This window comes from Phyllostomus hastatus, unplaced genomic scaffold, assembly GCF_019186645.2.
Source record: "Phyllostomus hastatus isolate PE091 unplaced genomic scaffold, TTU_PhHast_1.1 phas_contig_86, whole genome shotgun sequence".
In the NCBI taxonomy this organism is placed as follows: Eukaryota; Metazoa; Chordata; class Mammalia; order Chiroptera; family Phyllostomidae; genus Phyllostomus; species Phyllostomus hastatus.
In genome coordinates, this window is record NW_025333977.1 from 28344404 (window position 1) to 28366081 (window position 21678).

General features: G+C 38.2%; 1 protein-coding gene across 2 annotated transcripts in view; it reads left to right on the forward strand.

Annotated features, from left to right (window-relative positions):
- The window catches only part of KCNMB2 (potassium calcium-activated channel subfamily M regulatory beta subunit 2), a 238099-nt gene that overhangs the window by 186225 nt on the left and 30196 nt on the right, over positions 1 to 21678 (forward strand). Inside the window, exons 1-2 of one of the 2 annotated variants that reach the window (XM_045851563.1) lie at positions 14264 to 14307; positions 16343 to 16465. In XM_045851563.1, the coding sequence (XP_045707519.1) occupies positions 16410 to 16465 (56 nt within the window). In that variant the 5' untranslated portion in view covers positions 14264 to 14307; positions 16343 to 16409. Of the gene's footprint in view, positions 1 to 14263; positions 14308 to 16342; positions 16466 to 21678 lie in introns of those variants that run through there. The other variant, XM_045851562.1, reaches the window with a different exon arrangement.

Genomic DNA, 21678 nt, shown 5'->3' on the forward strand with positions numbered 1-21678 from the left:
GGAAATTTTAAAGGTCAAATGTTGTGTGTTTCGTCTGTCTAGCATGTCAGTATTTTCCTTGTCTCTTTGACTTAAATTCTGTCTATAAGATATTCTGAAAGGTAGCAAAGATTTCAATTTCCAGAGACTAACAATTCTCCCAGAACCTCCCTCATACATATGAAAGTGAGAACGGCTTTCTGCACCAGGCTCACTTTCATCAGTGCCGTTGAATATTTGCAGCCTGATCCCAGAAACATATCCAAAGTTCAGAAACCTATCATACCACCTTTGACTTGGCTGGGTCAAGCGCTAGTATTCAGTTCACACAAGAATAAGCAAGCTTCACCAACGGTCAGCAGTTCACCCATTAATATTTGTTGCCAGTTCACCAGGACCATTATTGTGCTTAAGCACTCGATTTCCCTTAAGACCTCTCATAGTCCTGAAACTGGCCAAAACCACAAAATTAGTCCCTCCTATCTAGTGTGTTATCTGACACCAAGTGTGTTTCTAACAACTGTTACATAAATTTGTGTATCAATAAATGAGAAGCCCACAGAAACTTTTTAAAAGATAGAGAATACATTTTAGAGAGGGTTTTGAGAAAGAATGCTCTAATACTTATAAGCTAGATAATATAGACCTCTAACCTTTATTTTATGAAAATCTACATTTCCTGGATTTTCACACTAAAAATATTAGATTGTTTAAATAGGAATTCTGTTCCTTGAGAAATAATCACCATCTTTAGTCATACTATTTATACCAAATGGTTACCCTGCTACAGTATTTGAGGAACATTTTGAAATGATGAATATCATTTCATATGACTCTTGTCAAACATGTTATTCCTTGTATAAATGCAAATCATTTACAACAAACACAGACATAAAGGAAATTAGAATCATTTTGCTTGAGTCTTGACATAGGAAGACATCAAGGGCAGCTCAGGGACCTTCTCCTCGGGGCTCCTGAGAACAAGAACCAAACTGCAGTTTGCTGTCTGCACCTGGACCTTCCTTCCGAGCCCCTGTATATGTCCACTGGCTGCCATCCTCTCTCCTCAATGTTGCATTTGGCATTGTCTCTATCCCTCCTAGCTGCTCTGTAGCTTTCCCTGCAACTCTATCTACCCACTCCTGTCCCAAAGTACAGCTCCTTTTACTATGTTAGCCACTGCTGTTAATAATGACCTCATGTCCACAGAGGCCCCCAAAAGAAATCTGGGTAGCCTTTTGAAATCCTCTTTCCATCACCTTTTGTCCCATTAATCTGATCAGCCACCAAGTCCTGACCTCACACCTCCTAAACACTGCTTGGACCTCTTTATTATTATTTTTTTTTTGTCATCACCACTTCCTCCAGATCTTGCCTGGATTATTGCCATTACTATCTCATTCCTGCTTATTGTTTCCTCCTGCTTTAATTTATCCTGAGCGCTACCTTCAGAGTAATATTTCGAATATGTAAATATGATCATGTGGCTTGCTTCTTTACTTAAAAATGTGTAATGGATTTCAAAGTTTAAAATAAATTTAAATACATAATAGGATTTCATCACCTTCAAGATAAAGCCCAGAACCTCTGCATGGTCTTTGCAAGGGAGGTGCATGGAATTTCAAACTTTGACTCTTGATTTGGAATTCTCTGTATGTACCATGATCAACCATACCAGCCAGGAATGTTAACATGATCTCAGGACACATAATAGAAGAAGGTGATAGTTCTGCCATCCTCAATACCAATCAGGTGACACTAAAAGGACTACATTCAGAAAAATAGAATTGAACAGTGTTTAAGGGTATAGACTCCAAAGGTAGCTGCTGGGTTCATATGCTGGCTCCTTCACATACCAGCTCTGTGACTTTGGGCAAGTTGGTTAATGTCTCTAGTTTTCTCATCAGTAAGACAGAAATAATAATACCTGTCTTACAGAGATTTTGTGGCAACTAAATTAAAATATATGCAGCACTATTAAAAATTTTAATAATAATATACTCATGAGGCTTTAGGAGAGACATTAATCAGTCAATGGAAAACAGCCTGAGGAGGCGACTAGAATAAGAAAAAAATGAGATTTTTTAGGTGAAGAACAGTTAGACAACATGCAGCTCAGAGTGAAGTGCTGGCAGGATACTACAGCTACACTGAAACATCTGGAAAGCAATCCAGAGTGCTGAACTTGGAACAATAGTGGAACTTGAAGAAGATAGATTCCAGTTCAGAATATGGAAACACTTTCCATCGAATAGAATATCCAACAATGGGTGGGGTTTTCCCCAGACAAAGGGAATTCCCCACCACAAGAGCTGTTTAGTCAAGAGCTGGATAACTGTTTAAAGTATTCTAAGGGAACTGAAGCATCAGATACAAGGGAGAAGATTAGCATCTAAGGGTCTTAGGAGTCTCAGATGACAAAGGACTTAACCTATCAGTTAATAATAAATAGGTATTCATAGGAATTGGTTATTTTTGGTAAATTCTATGAAATATATTTATGTCACTAAATAACACCAGCTCAGGTTGATTCATCCTCTAGTTTTCCTCAGTAAACCTGTTTCCCAGAGCTGTGTAAAACTCTAAATCTAGGCTATACCAAAGCATCTGAAACAATCTCCCTGGCCTGTGATTCGAGATGGACGATTCTAGCCAAATGTCCTCAAGGACAGCTATCTCTTGCTGTTGCAGCTGCATTTCCTTTTGTTTCTTGAAAGAAACAGTGACGATTTTCCTCCTCTACAATTTGCTTGCACTGTTTAGTTTCATTTATTGACATGTTTTGAAAGCAATATGGCAAAAGTGAGTACAAGAAGAGCTATATTTTCATCTTCTGCATCAATTTAAATAAAGTGAGAAAGCTCAGGAACAAAGAAATGGGTCCTCTTTTGACCTTGATACAACTGAAGGTTTGAGATAAATCCATTAAGAAAAGCTACTCAGTTTAGTTCCTTCTATGTGCCAATAGTAATTACATTTCAAAAATAAACAGGCTAAGGTATGCTTAACTGCCAAGTCAAAAATACATGGTCTAAAGGGGAAAGCAGATAGTCACACACAGTGACCAAGAAAGATAAAATGCACCTATGTCCAAGGTATCTCAGTTTTGCCATGGCCCCCTCCCCACTTGTTCCAGATTCACTGCCTGCATCATAGAGCCAAGCATGTCTCAAATCTAGAAACTAGGAAAAGCCAATGTGTCATTCTCCATACTCCTGAACCACCTTTTGTCCTTGGGGACACACTGAGGCCAGGCTGAATCTAATATAATCCTTGGTGTTGGAGTCTGTACTTGTACTTGACTCTTTGACCTGAATTTGCCCCCTGGTTTTAGAATAGCCAGTTAGGATGTACCTCCCTGTAGCTCTAGGACTCTTGAACCAAGTCCTGGCACCTGCCACAGGACTCTTTCTTACTCCACCATGAGAAGTGTTAGGATTTAATCATGGGTTTTTGGCTGGGGTGACAAGACACTCTGTGCTCTTATTGGTAATGCCATGGAGTGGAGTACAAGGGAATGTATGTCATAAAGGGGAAAGGACTGGGAATCACTCTTTTAAAATACAGCTCTTCTTACATTAATATTTAAAGATCAAAAGGAAAGTACAGTGATAAATCCCACCTCACCAGCTATCAACTTTTCCCAGACTTGCTTTCACAACTCTTCACACTATGGCAGCACAACATGGACCTTCTGTTTCAAGAATTTCCAACCTCCCAGATGACCCCCACATACTACGCTCACATCAGTGAGCCTATTGAATTGCTTTTCCCAGAAAATCTTTGTAACATTGTTCTTTTTTGGCTCTCAGTTTCGGTCTCCTCCAGGAAGCTTTCCCTAAGTTCACATTAATTTCACCCTCCTTAAAGTAGCACACACAGAGCCTGGGAAATCTTTCTTGGGTTTATCTACAGATAATAAATAGTCATTGACAGATGTTCAGCAAGAAAGTCATCTGATTAAATATATATTTTATAAAAATAATCCAAGAAGAATTATACTGAAATAAAGATGAAAAACAGGAGCACCAGCTGGTGTGGCTCAGTTGGTTAGAGCACCACTCCGTAGCTAAAATGTTGTGGGTTCAATTCCCAGTCAGGGTAAATATCTAGGTTGCAGTCTGGACCATATGATCCCCAGTTCAGGTGTGAATGATCTCCAATCCAGGTGCATATGGGAAGCAACGATTCCATGCTTGTCTCACACATTGCTGTTTCTCTCTCTCCCTTCCTCTCTCCTTTCTTTTCTATCTAAAAGCAATGACAAAATGTCCTCAGGTGACAATTTTAAAAAAATTTAAATAGGAAAACATATGACTTTTATTTCAGTCTGTAAATCTGAATCCAAATAAAATTCACACATTTCATTTGGTCAATAATATCTTTTAAGTCTATTTAATCTATAGATTTCTTCTCTATTTTACCTCAGCAATAATTTATTAAAGGCTCCAGGTGGGCTTTTCCATAGAGTTTCCCCATAGTATCAATTTTGCTAACAGCATCCCCATAGCATTTTGTAATATGATCTTCCGGCCTCTTTACTTTCCATAAATTGTTCATTGGATCCAGGGGATTGATCAGATTTGGGTTTGAGGGCAAGACTATTTCATAATCTCCCTCTTCTTTAGTGGTAACAATAATTGATGATCAGAGTTGAGGTACTCTAGCTACTTAAATGTTGAAGAATGGTAGGTATTTGATTCTAATATCCCATCCTTATCAACTAGGTGAAGTACTTCTATAAAAAAAAAAAACTTTGCTTCACCTACTATTTTGTTTCCCAGTGCAATAGTTAATATATGAAATATAAGATAAATGATTGATTCTTTCCCCGTACTTACCATTTTTCAATGTAGTAAGTTGGTTCCCTAGCATCTTCTAATGGTGATTGATCGATTTTAATAATAATAATATAAAATAATAAGTTAAACATATTTGCTTTATTGTCAGCTATTTTAGTTGTAACTCTGACTGATACTCAGATTGTTCTCTCTTTGTTCCATCTTCAAGTTAGCTTTTCTTCAGCCTATAGCTTTTCTTCAGCCTGTAGCCATCAAAAAAAAGATTATTACTGGTTTTTTCCCCTTTTAAGTACAGCCTCTTCCATTAAGTTAGAGCAGGATTTCGAATTAAAAAAAAAATTGCCCACTTATTGCTTTTACATTGTGAAGACCTACTTTTACAATGAGACCCATTTGCCTTTTGTCTGCAGCTTTAAAAGACTATCCAAGAAAACCACAAACATTAAGTCTCAATATCAGCTTATGGCCTAGAAGACCTCTCATAGCTCCCTGAATACTAACACTTAAATGTTAGTATTCAATGATTTCCCTAAATTCTGTCTCGGATTCCTTTAGTTAAGATAATAGTTTTAATTTAGCCTATTAGGTAAATTAGGATATATAAATAAAGAATCATACATATAAATAAATAGTTATATTAAATAAAAAGCTGCCAATGTCAAATTCATTATTTCAATTAATCCCCACAACAAATTTTATAGGTTGTATTAATATTCCCACTTTGTAGATAAGGGGAGAGACTCAGAGAAGTTAATTAGCTTGCATGCAATATAACACTGATAGGAAACAGGCAGAAATGGATCTTCAACTCAGTTTTCTCTGCTTCCTGTGATCATGGTTTCTTCCCACCATTCCACTTGGCAATAAAACACATGGATAAATCAAGTGAATCTTTGTCCCATTGGAAAAAAGAAAGGGCTGGACTACTCAATTTGAGGCTGAGAATGCTGAGTTAGGAATGCTGGTTTCCTCCAGGAGTAGAAATTTATACACAATATTTGTAGTCCATTCAGGCACCTACTGGGAGAGGCTGTGGACTAATTTAATTATAGTTCACCCAATGATGACTACAGTTGAACAGACCAGGACCTATGAACCTTATTTTCTTGCTACAAAAGTAACTCCCTCACCACCTGCCATAGCACCCAGTATTCACCCAGGATTTATCACAAATCCTCTTTGGGATAGAGCAGTGGTTTTAAAACTGGGTTAGAGATGGGGCTGTGTGGGGAGACAGCCTAAGAGGCAGGAGGAATTAAGCAGAAGAGACTCTTGAGATACTGACAGCCAGACAAGGTTTCAAGGCATGCGCCCATGACATCCAGCTCTATGGCAATGGCTTGGTCTGTAGGAATCCTTTTCAGGGACCTTCGGGAGGTGTTTTTGTGCTACCTTCCAATTTGGTGCTTACTCTCCCCTCCCTCTGTTCTATTAGATTTCTCAGGAGCCTTACTGAACGCTTCATTTAAGAAATCAACTTAGTGTAAAACAGAAAGAATTTTTATCTAACCAAATTAGAATTCAACTAAGTTGTAGAAATAGATCTTGATTACAACTTTCTAAAGTAGAACAAAATAACAATTTTCAGACACAAGGAACCTTACATTCATCTCTTTCAATTCTCTCACATTACGTGTGAGGAATAGGTAGCCAGGATACAAAAGAGCCCAGTTACAGACTAGTCAGGGGCAAGGCAGTGCTGAGGCCCTGGCTTCCTCTTTTCCTCACACCTCTCTCCATGAAAGATTTAAGATCACACCTATGAATGTCTACTGAATATATTTAATTGTGTGAACTTCTACACAGATTCTGCTATCTTCAAACCTAACACATTATTTAACCACTTCCCAAGTGGTCATAATAACAGCATATACTTAATTCCTCTCATGTTTTACTAAAAAAAAAAAAAAGATTTCATTTATTTATTTTTAAAGAGAGGGAAAGGGAGGGAGAAAGAAAGGGAGAGAAACATCAATGTGTGGTTGCCTCTTGAGCGCCCCCTACTGGGGACCTGGCCTGCAACCCAGGCATGTGCCCTGACTAGGAAGCGAACCAGTGACCCTTTCATTTGCAGTCCAGCACTCAATCCACTGAGCCACACCAGTCAGGGCTCATGTTGTATTTTTCACATATTAACTCACATAATATCATATATTTACTCACATAATATCATATATTTATATATTAACATACATATACTAACATATATATTTTTGTTACATATACTGTGCACTGATATAATATATATATGATTGTTATGTTATAACATCACAAAGCACACCACCTATATTAACTCAACCTTCAAAAAAACTATATGAGGAATATACTTCCGTTATCAACTTCATTTTATAAAAAACAGAGGAGGAAAAGTGTTAGAAATTTGCCTAGGGTCACACAGACAATAGGAGCAAAGCTTGAGTTGGGGTTCACTTTATTTTACTATGCTTTACTTTCTTGTCTTTTTCTCATTCCTGCTGTATTCTTCTACCAACTCCCATTTTCCCTCTCTAGGTTTGATGTGGCAAAGAGTGTGGCACTCAGTGAAGAAATAGGCTCAATGTGGCCACCATCACTTGGCACCCATCATGTATCTGATATGGATTTGGGTACTTGGTTTCCTAGCAAAATGTACAGGTTGGCAGAGCATGGTCTGTGGAGTTAGACTGGCCTAGACTGAAATTCGAACTTTACAACTTAATAACTATGTGACCTCAGACGATTTTCTGACTTTCTGAATATATCAGTTCCCTCTTCTGGTCGATAGAGAGCTCCCCTAGGGTTACTGTCAGAATTAAATAAAGCAATGCATATAAATGCAGTATTTATATATAGGTCTAGAGAAGTACCTCATACCTTTATTGCCATTTCTAGTTGTTCCCTATAAGAAGCTGTCATTATAGTTTACCTCCCTACATTTTCAACTGAAATAGAAGTCAGAATTAAACCACATTCACTGAAAAGAGATGAATGGTACCCACACAAATCTGTCATTCGTATCAATTTGGGAGGCACACGTGAGTTATGAGCAGGTTTCCTCACACCAGCTGTGTGTGTGATGCTCAAGAGAGTGAATGTTTAATGATTAAACTGGCTTTAAATATGTAGCATAGGAGGAATCAAGCTGAACATCAGTTGTGATTATCCACTTCAAAAGCTCATTAAGGAATGAATTATGGAATAGTGGACTAATTAAGACCATGTAGAAATGTGTATTCCATTTGTTCATAGAACTTTTTTTAATCAATCAAACAGAAGGACTTAATGTATGGATGTCCTGTTTAGGGGAAGTTTTTCTGCTATTTCCTCCAAATGGAAAACACTAACGTTTACTGAGTGATTACTCAATGCCATACATTATTTCAAATCATCAGCATGGCAATTCCTTATTATATCTGTATTACTCTGATTTTCTTGATGAGGAAAATGAGTGTCAGGAAAGTTTAACTATATATTTAGGTTACACAATGACTACATTGTGGAGCAGAAATTTCAGCCTGAAAGTAATTTCAAACTTCTTTCAACTTAGTCCTGAGATAGCATTTCTGATAACTGTTATGACTGTAGATGTGATGCAAAATTTATTTCATTGCTTTCACATACATAACAATCTTACAGTAAAAACCCCAATCCACACTCATCTGGCCAGTCTGTCTCCTCCTCTAAACTATACGCTCTGTAAGAGAAGGGTCATGGCTGTCATGTTCACCAATACATCCTAATGCACAGGCTCAGTGCCAGCCACATAGTTACATCTTCTGTAAATACGTGTTGAATGACAAAATAATGCTGAATTAACCAAAAGAATGGCAGTTAGATCCACAGCCATCCTTTCACAGGTGGCAACCCTATGGGCAGTGGGGGGGATGGAGCATTTTTGTCTACAGTAATATAATTACTCAGTGACAGAGTAAAGATTAGAAGCCTAGAGTCTCTGAATTGCTGAGCTCAATGAGCCAAGTCACCAGCAGGCTACAGGACAGGTACATTATTTAACTTGAGCTGTGTTCCCCTGAAGCAGAAGTCAAACACATTGCAATTGCCTAAACAACAATCGGTCCACATACATGCCAGAGGTCATGGTGAACCCCACATCCATCTCCAGCCAGAAGAGTACATACATGGTTGACCCAGCCATTAAAAAGCAGCCTGTGACAAAAATTTAGAGAATACATTCTCTCTTACTTGATTCTTCTCAAAGAGACCATACTGTCCAGCAATACACTTCTTTACCTTCACAACTGGGCAGCAAATGGAGCTCTTCACTCAGTCTTCCAGGCATCAAACTAGGGAAGAAAGGTCTTTCAAATTCTTGTTAGGAGACATTGTCAAGAGTCTATTCATGAGCACTTGCTAGTCCCCCAAATGACACTAACATTTAAGAGGTAAGTAGAGAAATAGGAACAAAGAAATGGAAGGACCAGCTAGAGAGTAAAAAAGAGAGCCAAGAGAGCATTGTCCTGTAAGTCATTTTTAGAAGAAGGAGATAACCAATGATATTGATTCCAAATTCAGTTAGGTTAATAGCTTAAATAAGATGAGGAGAGCCCTGGTTGGTGTAGTTCAGTGGAATGAGCACCAGCCTGTGAAAGAGAGGGTCACTGGTTCGATTCCCAGTCAGGGCACATGTGTGGATTGCAGGCCAGGTCCCCAGTAGAGGGCACATGAGGGGCAACCACATATTGACCTTTCTTTCCTTCCCTTCCCCTCTGTCTAAAAATAAATAAATAAAAAACTTTTTTAAAAAGGATGAGGAGAGACAAGTACCTTTAGCACCTTTAAAAAGAGCAGTTCTGGTATAATAAAAAGGTCAATTTGTTATTCTGACCCCTGCATGGGCTGTGTACTTCTCAGAAACAGAAATGGGTGGCTGCAGTACCCAGTACAGTCCCTGGCACATGTACAGCACTTAATAAATGTTGTCAAACAGATGCCCAAATGAATGAAAATGAGGTGCAGTGGTTCATTAGGGAAGAAAACATCCCAATGACATTTCAAACTCCTCTTAACAAAAAGTACCAATGTTTTCTAAATTACATCACTAGGTCTAAAATTATCACCACACATTTGACTTCCTCCTCCAAAGGGCCTGAAGCCAAAACAACTCAATTCCTATGGAGAACATATAATTTGCCATTTGCAGAGATCAAGTCCCAAGCATTAGAAGCATTCCTAAATCTCTGTGCTTTGAGTGACCATTTAAGTTGCTGCTGTGATGTCATTAGTATTACAATTTTATGCAAGATTAGGCATGTAATTATGTGTCACATAGTTCCCCTGGCTCTTGCTTGCTGTGTAATAAAGCAGAGTGCATTAAGAGTATCCCATGTGCATAGCTCAAGGCCACTGACACTAGGAAACTGCATCCACTTTGCTCTTTCCTGCCTTGTGTCTCACTTGTCCTTGCAGCTGTCACCTTGAGGCCTAGGCGCTGGTAGAAAGTAAAAAGCCACTGCACAGAGTGGCATGCTAGTGCTGTCACTCTCCATCTGAAGCTTCTAGAGGCAGGGGAGTCTCCACAGAAAATTTAACATATTTGTTATTATTTGCTAAGGTTGTGGAGAAAAAAAACCCTAGTGCACTGTTAGTGGGATTGCAATTTGGGGCAGCCACGATGTAAAACTGTGGAGATTCCTCAAGAAAAATAAAAGAACTACCATATGACCCAGAAATTCCACATTTAGATATTTACCTAAAGAAAACAAGAACATTAATCCCAAAAGATATATGCAGCATTATTTACAATAGCCAAGATATGGAAGCAATCTAGGTATCCATCGATAGATGAATAAATAAAGATCACACACACACACACATATAATGGAATATGACACAGCCAAAAAAAGAATGAAATCTGAACTCACACTCATGACCCATGGACACTAACATTGGTGTGGGGATTGCCTGAGGGAGTGGGGGTGCTGGGTGGAGGGCAGTAAAGAGGGAAAATTAGGATAACTGTAATAGCATAATTAATAAAATATAATTTAAAAAAAACAAAAAAAGGAATGAAATCTTGCCATTTGAGACAACAGGGGTGGATCTAGAGGGTATTGTGCTAAGTGAAATAAGTCAAGCTGAGAAAGACAAATACCACATGGTTTCACTTTTATCGTGGAATCTAAAAAAACAAGACAAATGAACAAACAAACAAAACAAAACAGACACATAGAAACAGACCAAAGGAATGGTTACCAGAAGGGGCATTGCTGGGATGGATGAAAAGGTGACAGGGAATATAGTCAATAATACTGTGATAAGTTTACACAGTGATGGTGATTATTAGAAACTAGTGGGGTGATCACATTGTAAGGTATAAAAATGTCAAGTCATTGTATTGTATACTTGAAAGTAGTATAACTAATATAAGAATGTATACCGACTGTACTTAAATTTTAAGAAAAAGAATTCAACTTAATTAAATCAGAACCTGCGAGTTAGCTGTTCTTCTGCCCTGGCTGCATTGTAGAATTGTCTGGGCACCAGTGTTTTTTAGAAGTCCCCTTATATGATCCTGATGTGTGTCCAGGGTTCAGAGGCACATTCTTTGTGCTTCTCTTGCTCAGGATGGGTATTAACTTAACGTGAATGAGGAAGTACTTCAGGCTTTATTATCTCAATATCTCAGAAAATTGTTTTTTCTCTATTGAGTGCCACTGACCCATAGGGAACAAAAAAATCAATAGTCTCAATGTACAAGTACAAAACAACGTAATTGGATTTTTTAACAAAAAAATAAAATCCAATTATGTTTGCTTTTAAAATTAATAACACAGGAAAAAGAAATAAACTAATGTTCACTATGTACCTACTATGTGCCTTAATCTACTTTAGGGACCTTTGCATCTATTGTCTCATTTATGTTTCAAGCAACCCAAAAAGGCAAATGTTATTATTCCTGTTGTTACAGTCAAGGAAGCTAAGACACAGATGTCAAACTGACTTGTTCAAAGTCACATGGCTGGTAGGAGGTGAAGCCAAGTGTGTACAAACAAACCAGCCCATCAGGCTCTGCCACTCATCTTTTCATTAGGCCATCTTGTCCTCTCTGAAGAAAACCTTACTGGATGACAACTCAGCAAGCAATAGAAACTCCCTGTCCAAGTCAATGAATGAGATGCAGAAAGCAGGACAATCAGAAGGAAGAAGAGGTGGGGAGTGGGAAAGAAGGAAGGCCATCCCAAGCTAAGGGAAGGCTCCAGAAGGAGCCATGGGCTGCACCCAGCAGTAGTGAGCCAAGCCTGGGAGGCCAGCATCAGTACCAGTAGTCATGCTTTCTGATAGACCCTTAGCTGGTCAAGGTGGCAAACACAACCAATGTTTCCCTGCGTATCCTGTGTTCTGCTATAAAGGTGCAGAAGACACAGCCCTGCCCTGAATGCCCATGGCCTCGCAGGGGAGGCAGGATGAGGTGTACCTCGCTCTAATGCAGGTAAATACCAAGAATCAGTAGCAAAGCTGAGGAAGCTGCTCACGTGGGCCAGAGAAGGCTTCACAGAAGAGGTGATGTTGGAGATGGTCTTAGAGACAGAGACATTCCTTCATGGTCAGGGAAGGAAAGCAAAGGGGAAGTGTGACCAAGTCAGGGAGGAAGAAACCCACAATGTGTGTTCTTGAGAGATGGAAAAGGCCTCTATAAATTCCTGAGACAAGAAACTGTTACAATCTCACTGACATCCTGCTTTCATTAGGCTGAGATGGCATCATTTCAGGACCCTGGTTTTCCCATCATATCGTCTGCAAGGAGTCGTGGCCCTGCCCAGTTCACCTCAGTTCATTGGGCACTTAGTGATGGAATTAGACCCCGGTTTCCTCCCCTTGCCCACAGCCCTGTGCAGCCACTAATGCAGCTGTGTTTCATGGTAGGATTCCAAATTACAAAATTTTATAAAGTGTTTTTCTTATCTCTATATAACTTTTCCTAATCACAATTCAAACAAAAAGTTCCTTGGCAGAACTGAGGTAATTATGTAAGGAGTTCAGAAGGGCTGCCTTTGAACTGAGAGAATCTCGGAACCAACCTCATTAACATAATCCGAGTGTTTCTTTGAAGTCTGGAAATTGTTCTCAACCTCCACAAACCTTTACACTGTTGTCCTCAAAGCAGCTACTCCCTTCCCTTTTAATTAATGAATAACTTAGCAGGTTTTAAATAACTGTGTCTTTATGAATATAAGAACTGGAGTAAAGCAACTCAAATCCACATATTGGAATAACCTGAGGAGTCAGTAAGTCCTTTCCAACAAGCTTCAGACAGTTAATTAGAATAGATATGTATCTTTCATCTCCCCTTTTCCATATCATCCTAAAACAACAGAGCAAGGGTGCAGTGCTAGAATAATGACATGCAGTCTGAACAGTCTCCTAAGAATATTAAATCACCACAGCCCTTTCACTTGAATGATTTCAAAGCATTTATGATATATATGGGGTGTCTATTAAATGCTGGCTAATAACCAGTAATTGGCCAGAAACTCAGTCATCTACTGCTTTACTTTGACCCAAACTGTGCCACTTTTCTTTGTCTACTCCACATCCCAATCATTTGAGGGGTGATTGAAGTGACTGGAGTGGATGTTCAAATAACTTCCTGAAAGTTTAAGCCAATCTTCATTTTTATGAAGTGATTTATTCAATATAAATTAAAATTATTATTTCCTGAAGGCAGGTTTATTTTGATACTAATGAATTTAACCTCTATTCTATATGTTTTTAGTTAAATTTATTGGGGTAATATTGATTCATAACATTCTAGAAATTTTAAAAGTACAACATTATAATTCAACATCTATATATTCTATTGCATGCTCATGACCCAAAGTCTAGTTTCCTTCCATTACCACATATTTGGCTCCTTACACACCTCACCCCCCTCCCACCCCTCATCCCCTCTGGCAACCACCATTCTGTTGTCTGTGAGTTTGTTTTTGTTTTGTTAGTTTGTTATTTTTTGTTTTATATTCCATATATGAGTGAAACAATGTAGAATTTCCATATGATCCAGTAATTCCTCTTTGTGGTATATACCTGAAAAATATGAAACCACTTATTCCTAAAGATATATGTACCCCTATGTTCATTGCAGCATTATCTGCAAAAACAAAGCCATGAAAATAATCTAAGTGTTTATGAAAGAATAATGGATAATTGGACAAAAAAGATGTCATACATATATATATTCAAAAAAGATGTTGTATATATATACACACACACACACATATACACACAGTAGTACTCCATAGCAATATATATTTTATATTGCAATATATATTTAGCAATATATATTTTATATTTTGCTATATATATTTTATATTGCTATGGAGTACTACTCAGCCATAAAATTATGAAACACTGCCATTTGTAACATAATGGATGGATTTTTAAAAGTTTATTTTATTCTCATTCAAGGGCATGTCCATTGCTTTCTAGAGAGAGGGGAAGGGAGAGACAGAAACATCAATGTGAGAGAACAACATCCATCAGTTGCCTCCCATAGATGACCTGACTGGGAATCAAACCTGCAACCTAGGTAGGTATGTGCCCTGGACAGGAGTCAAACTGACAATGCTCCAGCCTACTGAGCCACACTGGCCAGGTCAACATGGATGGACCTTGAGATAATTTATGTTTTAAAGATGTTTAAAAAGGAACATAAATAACTATTTTTATTGTATGTTTTTCTAAATAACTTTCCATATACAAGATCCAAGACACTGAAAGAGCTGGCAGATTTAACTTCTAAATTTTTCTAAAACTATTTGGAGCATCTATTTGCATGCATCCATTCATTCTTGACATCTATCCTAAGAGACCAAGGATAGAAGTATGATTTCTTGCATTCATGTTGGTTACCAAACCCCTGCCACCTCCCATGGCCTCTGTCCCTTCTATCTCTGACGCTGGCCGAGGGTTACAGAAGGAGCTCTATTCCCAGACCTGCTCCCAGAAAGTCGGCACACAATGACCTACAATGTACTTAGATTCATTCTTCGGTGTGTTGAATCACAAAATTTTGGAGCTGAGGGAGTTCTCAGAAGTTACCTATTTTAAACTTGTTATGTTACAGATTAAAAACAACTAAGCCTGAGAAAAGTGAAGTGACTTTCTCCAAGCCACACAGCTAGTTAGTGGCAAAACTTGGCCGATAACCAACCACTGTCTCTGAGTACAAACCCTGAGTTTTTTACTCAGTGTTGTCTGCAGACCAGTGATATCAGCATCATACAAAAGAATGTTAGAAATGCAGAATCCTGGGCCCCACCCCAGACCCACTGAATCGTACTCTACATCATAGATCCCCAGGAAATTTGTATGCATGTTACAGTGTGAGGATCACTGGGTGAGACCAGAATGTGTCTTTCTCCAGAGAGCGCAAGAACTAGAGGCAAGCAGACGTTAGCTGGAAGCATGAGTCTAATTTTTCTAAATGTGACAAATATCCCAAACTTCTGGAAGCATCATTTGCAATCTGGAAATATTAACATTATCTACCTTACATGGTCTTTACATGTAAGGGTTTATACATATGTCATTTCATGACATGTGTATAGATATAATGCCAATTGCCTCGCACTAGCAGCTAACACAGTATAGAGTAGCTCATAGTATATCCATCCTCATGCTTACCATTAATATTGTGTTCAACCTAAAGGAAAGCCAAGAGTGACAGTGAAACTGTAAAGGAATCACCACCCTTTCTTCCTTTGTTCTACTTGTTAAATATCATTTTAAATTTTATATGTAATTCAGATTGCTAGAATATTTCATGTTTATAACTCCCTAGAAGATAATTATTATGTAGAAAGTAAATAATAATAGCTAACAATTTTTAGTGCCGTTCTCAGAGATAAAAGAACTTATCCCTAAGTCAGCCACAACCAAAAGAACACAACGTGCCTGTAGTATCTTTACTCTAGATCCTGTAAGCCTGGCCTCAACGCGCCAGCAAAGTACCTGCTGCTGCGGCTGCTGTCATTTTCTCAGATGCGCCACTGCGAGGAGGCGACCACACAGCTTTGACAACAGTAGTGCACATTTAAAAGATAATGCTCCGTCCCCAAAATGCCACATCTGTCAGCTTCAAGGAAAACATTTTGCAGAAGAAAGGGGAAAATAATTTTAGTATCCAAATCTGAACCAAAATTTTGGAAAAATATGGTATACTACAGAGTGTGAAACCATACCATACCATAGTGTCAAACCATGCCAAAATTATATTCTTGGACGAGGTGTTTTGGAGGGAATATGGCCTTCACCTCAATTAGAAAACCATGTTGCCTTGAGGCAGTGGCTCTCACCTCCGGTGATGCTTTTGCTTTAGAAACAACTGGGAAACTTTAAAAACATGGCACATTCCGGGGGGTGGGGTGGGTGTGGCATGCTTCAGTGTTTTTAAAAGATTCCTAGTTGATTTTAATGTGCAGCCAAAGTTGAGACCCACTGACCCATAGGAGCAGAAACCTGATGTTATTTAAAGGTCAGTCCACTGAGTTATTGGTTGTTATTGATACAGAGTTTCCAGAATTTAAAGCAATGCACTGAACTTCAGTGTGTACCTCTTTTAGGTCTTTTCATCATTCCTCCAGGACTTCCACCATAAGGGAAGGAGCCCCTGGACCAACATCCTCTAAGATGTTTATATGGACCAGTGGCCGGACCTCTTCATCTTACAGACACGATGAGAAAAGGTAACTGACAACCCAGACAGGATGCCGATGGAAAAGCGTTGGACAAATGAGCTGCATGTTTTGCATGTGTTAACGTAGGCTAAGCTCTATGTTGAGAGAATGGGCTTTCAGACTTTTTGGCCTTCCTCCTCTTTGTACTCTCCATGCTCACTCCCACCACACAGCTTTGCAGTGTCTGTCCCTGTGAGAACCACCCTTCACAACATGTATATGCACACCTACTCATCACTCAGCAAACTCCATCTCTGCCTTCAGGTACCCATTCAATCAGAACCTCCCTCCATCGTCTTGATTGGCACAGACTATGTTTTACTCTCCATGGAATTTCCAGCATCTACCACTATACCTGGCTCATAGTCAGGGCTCATTACTTACTGAACTGAAATGACCACTACTGCATTTCAAGACACTGGACACATGGCAGGGAAGGAAAGCAGTAACGGTGAGAGGATAAAAAGAGGAGGGACAAGTCTGTGGAACCCTCGGATTCCTTGAAACAATAGTCTGGGGTAGGGGAGAAATGAGGGAATAAGAAGAAAGACTACAGGGCACCGGCAGTGTTAATAAAAGATAAAATGACAAATACGCAGCTTAGTCCAGCCCTCCCACATGGGTAAATGCATACATAAGACTCTAACCTGTTTTAAATATTTGTTTTCTTCAGTGTCTCTCTCTTTTTCATTACCCTTTTACTATCACTTAGGTTTGGTGAAGCTAACTTTTAAACAAAACTGCCTATACCAGCATTTTGCAATTTAATCACACCTCACCTACCTACAGATCACGATAGAAATCAGGATAGATAAATTGTGCTGGAAACAAGAAGAAAGACCTGAGGCAAGCTTACTGGAATGTAATTTTGAGAGCTGGTACTTTTATTTTTCTTTTTAAAAATCTGTATTTCCATACAGATGAAAGCTTTTGAAAAAATCTGAAAACAAAATTGTTCTTCATAGTAATTATATATTACAGCAAAAATATTGAAGCAACTTTAATATTCACAATAGAAAACCTGTCAAATAAATCATAGAATGTGATAAATATATCACTTAGTATTTTTAAATGTTTTGTCATAATATTAACTAAGAACGAAGTTGAAAAATTACATACAAACAATTATTACAGCCACAAAAAAACACATGCATAAGAAAAGACATGGAAGGAAAAGCATGTTTTTCAATTCTCAATTTCCTAAGAGCTTTGTAATACATTATCTTAATTATAGAAAAAATAATGACATGATATTTTAGTAAAATCACATCCCAAAAGGCAACAAGTGTTTGAACAAAGTTCAAAAAAAACTCTCAGTGTTCATCATAATACAAGCAGATCAACTGAAAATTTACTGTCTGTTCATCTCTAGACTTTCATATGCTTCTCATTGACTAATCCAGTTATTTTTCTATTTCCTTTCAAGCCAAGTTGAATCATCTTTTGGTAAGACCTATACTATAAGACTAAAATCCCATGTGTCATCTCAAAGTTCCATATTATATATGTACTTTCTTCATTTCCTTAAAAAAAATCTACTACCAACGATGGTGCAGCAGAGCAGAGATTTCATTGCACTAGGAGTATTGTGACTGTCAGTGGCCAGCCCTTCCTTAGATTTTGAAGGTTTTGTCAGAGCAGGTGAAGTGAGATGTATTTGTTTCAGATTCCATTTATTCTCATCAAAAAATTTTGAGTACATTTTGCTCTGCATATCTCTTCTTACAAATAAAGGGATTAACATTCAAGAACAATTACTGTGTATTGCATATTTTACATGAACCATTCTCTTTCCATGTATAAGATAGGGATCATTGTACCCATTTTACAGATGGAGAACTGAGGTTCAGAGATTTCAAATAACTTCCTAAGGTCCAATAACTAACCAGTGATGGAATCAGGGTTTGAACCCAAGGTCATACTCTCTCCCCTACACCCCAAAACTTGCATAGCATCAAACATGAGATATTGGGAGAAGCAGTGAAGAGTCAAGCCCACAAGGGGAAAATGGTGTTAAGATAGAGTTGGCAATAGTGATATTAAAGGAGGTAATAAACATATGAATATGATATATTGGCAATACTTGCAAAGTTAAATGGAGCAAATAATTAGCTTCACATTTTACACTAATAAGATTTATGAAACTCTTAAATTACTATTTTCATTTTTTTTCAAAGTTTGATTTCAGTGACCATGGGATTTAAAATAATTAAAATATTGACTGTAAGTCAATCATTTTCAGCAGGCCTTATTTAGAGGATGGGGATGCCAAGGCTCATTAAATTAATCTGCATGGCATTGGCCTACAAAGTCAAAGGCAAATGGAAAAACAGCCAACAAATACAGCAATAGAAATTTCCCCCAGGCCAGTATCTTTAGTTTGATGTTTGGTTCATTTTTCTGTGTCTTTCTTGACCACATTTTCATCTTCACTGTAGGATAAGACTCAGAGTTTAAAACTGACTTTGAACAGCACCTACTATTCTGCTTAAGATGTTCTTGGTGGCAGTAATCATGGTCATAGTGAAGGTGATGATGGCTGATAATGAATCTAGATCATTAAGGTCCTCAAGTTAATTATTCTGAAACAAATGAACTAGGTTGTCTGGCAGCATTGCCCAGAACTGCTAGTAATTTTTCCACCTTCAGTTTCCTCTCATTTGGCCAACCTGACCTCTGTGTCTAGCTTCCCCAGCTGTGCTCCCATAGCAGCCGCAAAGGCCAGGCAGCCAATATCCTTGGCTCCACTCCACGTGGCCTCTTCCGTGGCAAACTTCTAAGGATATTCGCTGCCCTGGGACTCCTGAAGCAGTGGAATATCAGGAGATAGTTTAACAGGCAGGTGCAACAACCAAGTGGAAGGAAAAGTCCACCGAAAATTCTGAAACTAAGTGCTTTTAACACTCAAGGGAAGTTGAAGTCAATTTTACTTTTTGTTTATTATTTTAATTCTATGCCAGTCCTTTTCTGATCATCTGTCGTATGCAAGACACTGGTCTTTATCCTTATCTTCCATTCCACACACCCAGCAATATGAAAAAAACTTTACTTTTTTCTTTTCTAATAGGTGAGCTTACATTAATCCCTAAATTGCAGGTGCTAAAATAAAACAGCAGCATGAATAACTAATTTAGAATTAGAAGAAAAGGTTATTGGCTAAGGACACAACAGCTGAGTATTTATCAAATATTCTTCAAAGTGTTTTATTAAATACTAAACTGATATGAAGAAATACATTTCACATGTCAACATACTAAGAATGATGATAGAATAGACTTCTGAGTACCCTTCATTAAACTTTAAAACATCAGAAGTTTTGAAACCCTTGAGGATGCTTCTCTAAAAGCATTGCCCTTTCTATCCCAGCCCTCACCCAGAGACAACCACCATCTGCATTTTGTGTTTATCATTCCCTTGCTTTTCTTCACGAGTCTTTCACATTTCACAATATGTTGTTTACTTCTGAATGTTTGGAGAGTTTATATAAATGAAATCATACCATATGAATTGTTCTGCAACCCACTTTTTTCACCAAACACAATGTTCCTATTATTTATATGTGAATAGCTGTGGCTCATTTTCTCTCTTGTTGTATGCCATTATGTAAATACACTGCCATGTATTCATCCAGTTTCCTGCTACTAGACACTTGTATTATTTTCAGTTCTTTTTCTACCAATAATGCTGCTGTAATACTTTTTATTGATGTCTCCTTGTACATGTACAAACACTTCTAAGAATATATATCTAGCTTGGGAACAGTTGGTTTGAAAGTATGCAGTTTCCACTTTACCAGGTAATCCCCATTGCTTTCCAGAGCAGCTACAGATGTGGATGTGGTACTACTGCCCTACAGCCTTGCCTAGAGTTTTCAGATTTTTAATTTTCATCAATTCAGAGGGGATTGTGCCTTCAATTCCCATTTCTCACATTAGTAATAACATCGAGCCTATTTCTCTAGTTCTTTTTTTCCAAGTGCCTGTTCAAGAATGTGGCCCATTTTTCTACTGGATTGTTTGTCTTTTTCTTATTGATTTGTAAGAATTCTTTTCTTTTAAAGATTATTTTAAATCCTTACCTGAGGATATGTTTATTGATTATTTAGAAAGGGAGGAAGGGTAGGGGGGCCGAGAGAGAGAGAAACATCAATTATCAATTGCCTCTCCTAAACTCCCCAACTGGGGATTGAACCATAACCTAAGTATGTGCCCTAACCAGGATCAAGCCCACAACTGCAACCTTTTGGTGTATGGAACAATGTTCCAGCCAACTGAGTCACCCACCAGGGCTATAAAAGTTCTTTATAAAAGTTTATATTAACTCTTTGTTTATTGTATACAAGTAGCTTCTGTGAAGAATTTTCACAGAGTTCATTACATTTATTCCTGAGTTTCTTTTTTAATATTTAAATTACATTTTCTATTTTGCAGGTATATGGGAAGGCAAATGATATATAAAATTTTCATTTCATCTATGCTAAATTTTATTATTAATTCTAATAATTTATTTGTAGAGTCTTTTGTATTTTCTTCATAATTATATCATTGGTGAATAATACATTTTTGTTTCTTCTTTATCAGTAAAAATACTCTATACCATTCTTTTGTTTTTCTTGCTTTATAATACTAGCTGTAAATTGTGTATGAAACAGGTGACTTCTGGCCAAGATGGGGGCATAGGTAGATACACTTTGCCTCCTTGTACAATCAAAAGAAGAACAACAACAAATTAACAAAAAAATACCCAGAACTTCCAGAAATTTGAACTGTATGGAATTCTGACAACCAAGCAGTTAAAGAAGAAACATTTGTCCAGACTGGTAAGAGGGGTGGAGACAAGCAGCCAGGGTAGAGAGGATTCACAGCAAGGTGGTGGCTGGTGGACCAGGTGGTCCCACATTTGCATGCAGACAACCTGGGAGGAACAACTGGGGAGAGAGATAGACCACACAAACCAGGGTTCCAGCACAGGGAAATAAAGCCTCAGAACCTCTGACTGTAAAAATCTGTGGGGGTTGCGGTCATGGTAGAAACTCCCAGCCCCACAGGAGAGACCCACAGAGTCCTAGAATGTACATAAACCCACCCAACTAGGTATTAGCACCAAAAGGGTACAATTTGCCTGTGGGTAGCAGGGGAGGTGACTGAAAGCCGTCAGAAAGCCAAGCAAGTGGCATTGTTCCCTCTCGACCCCACCCCCACATACAGCACCACACTGCAGTA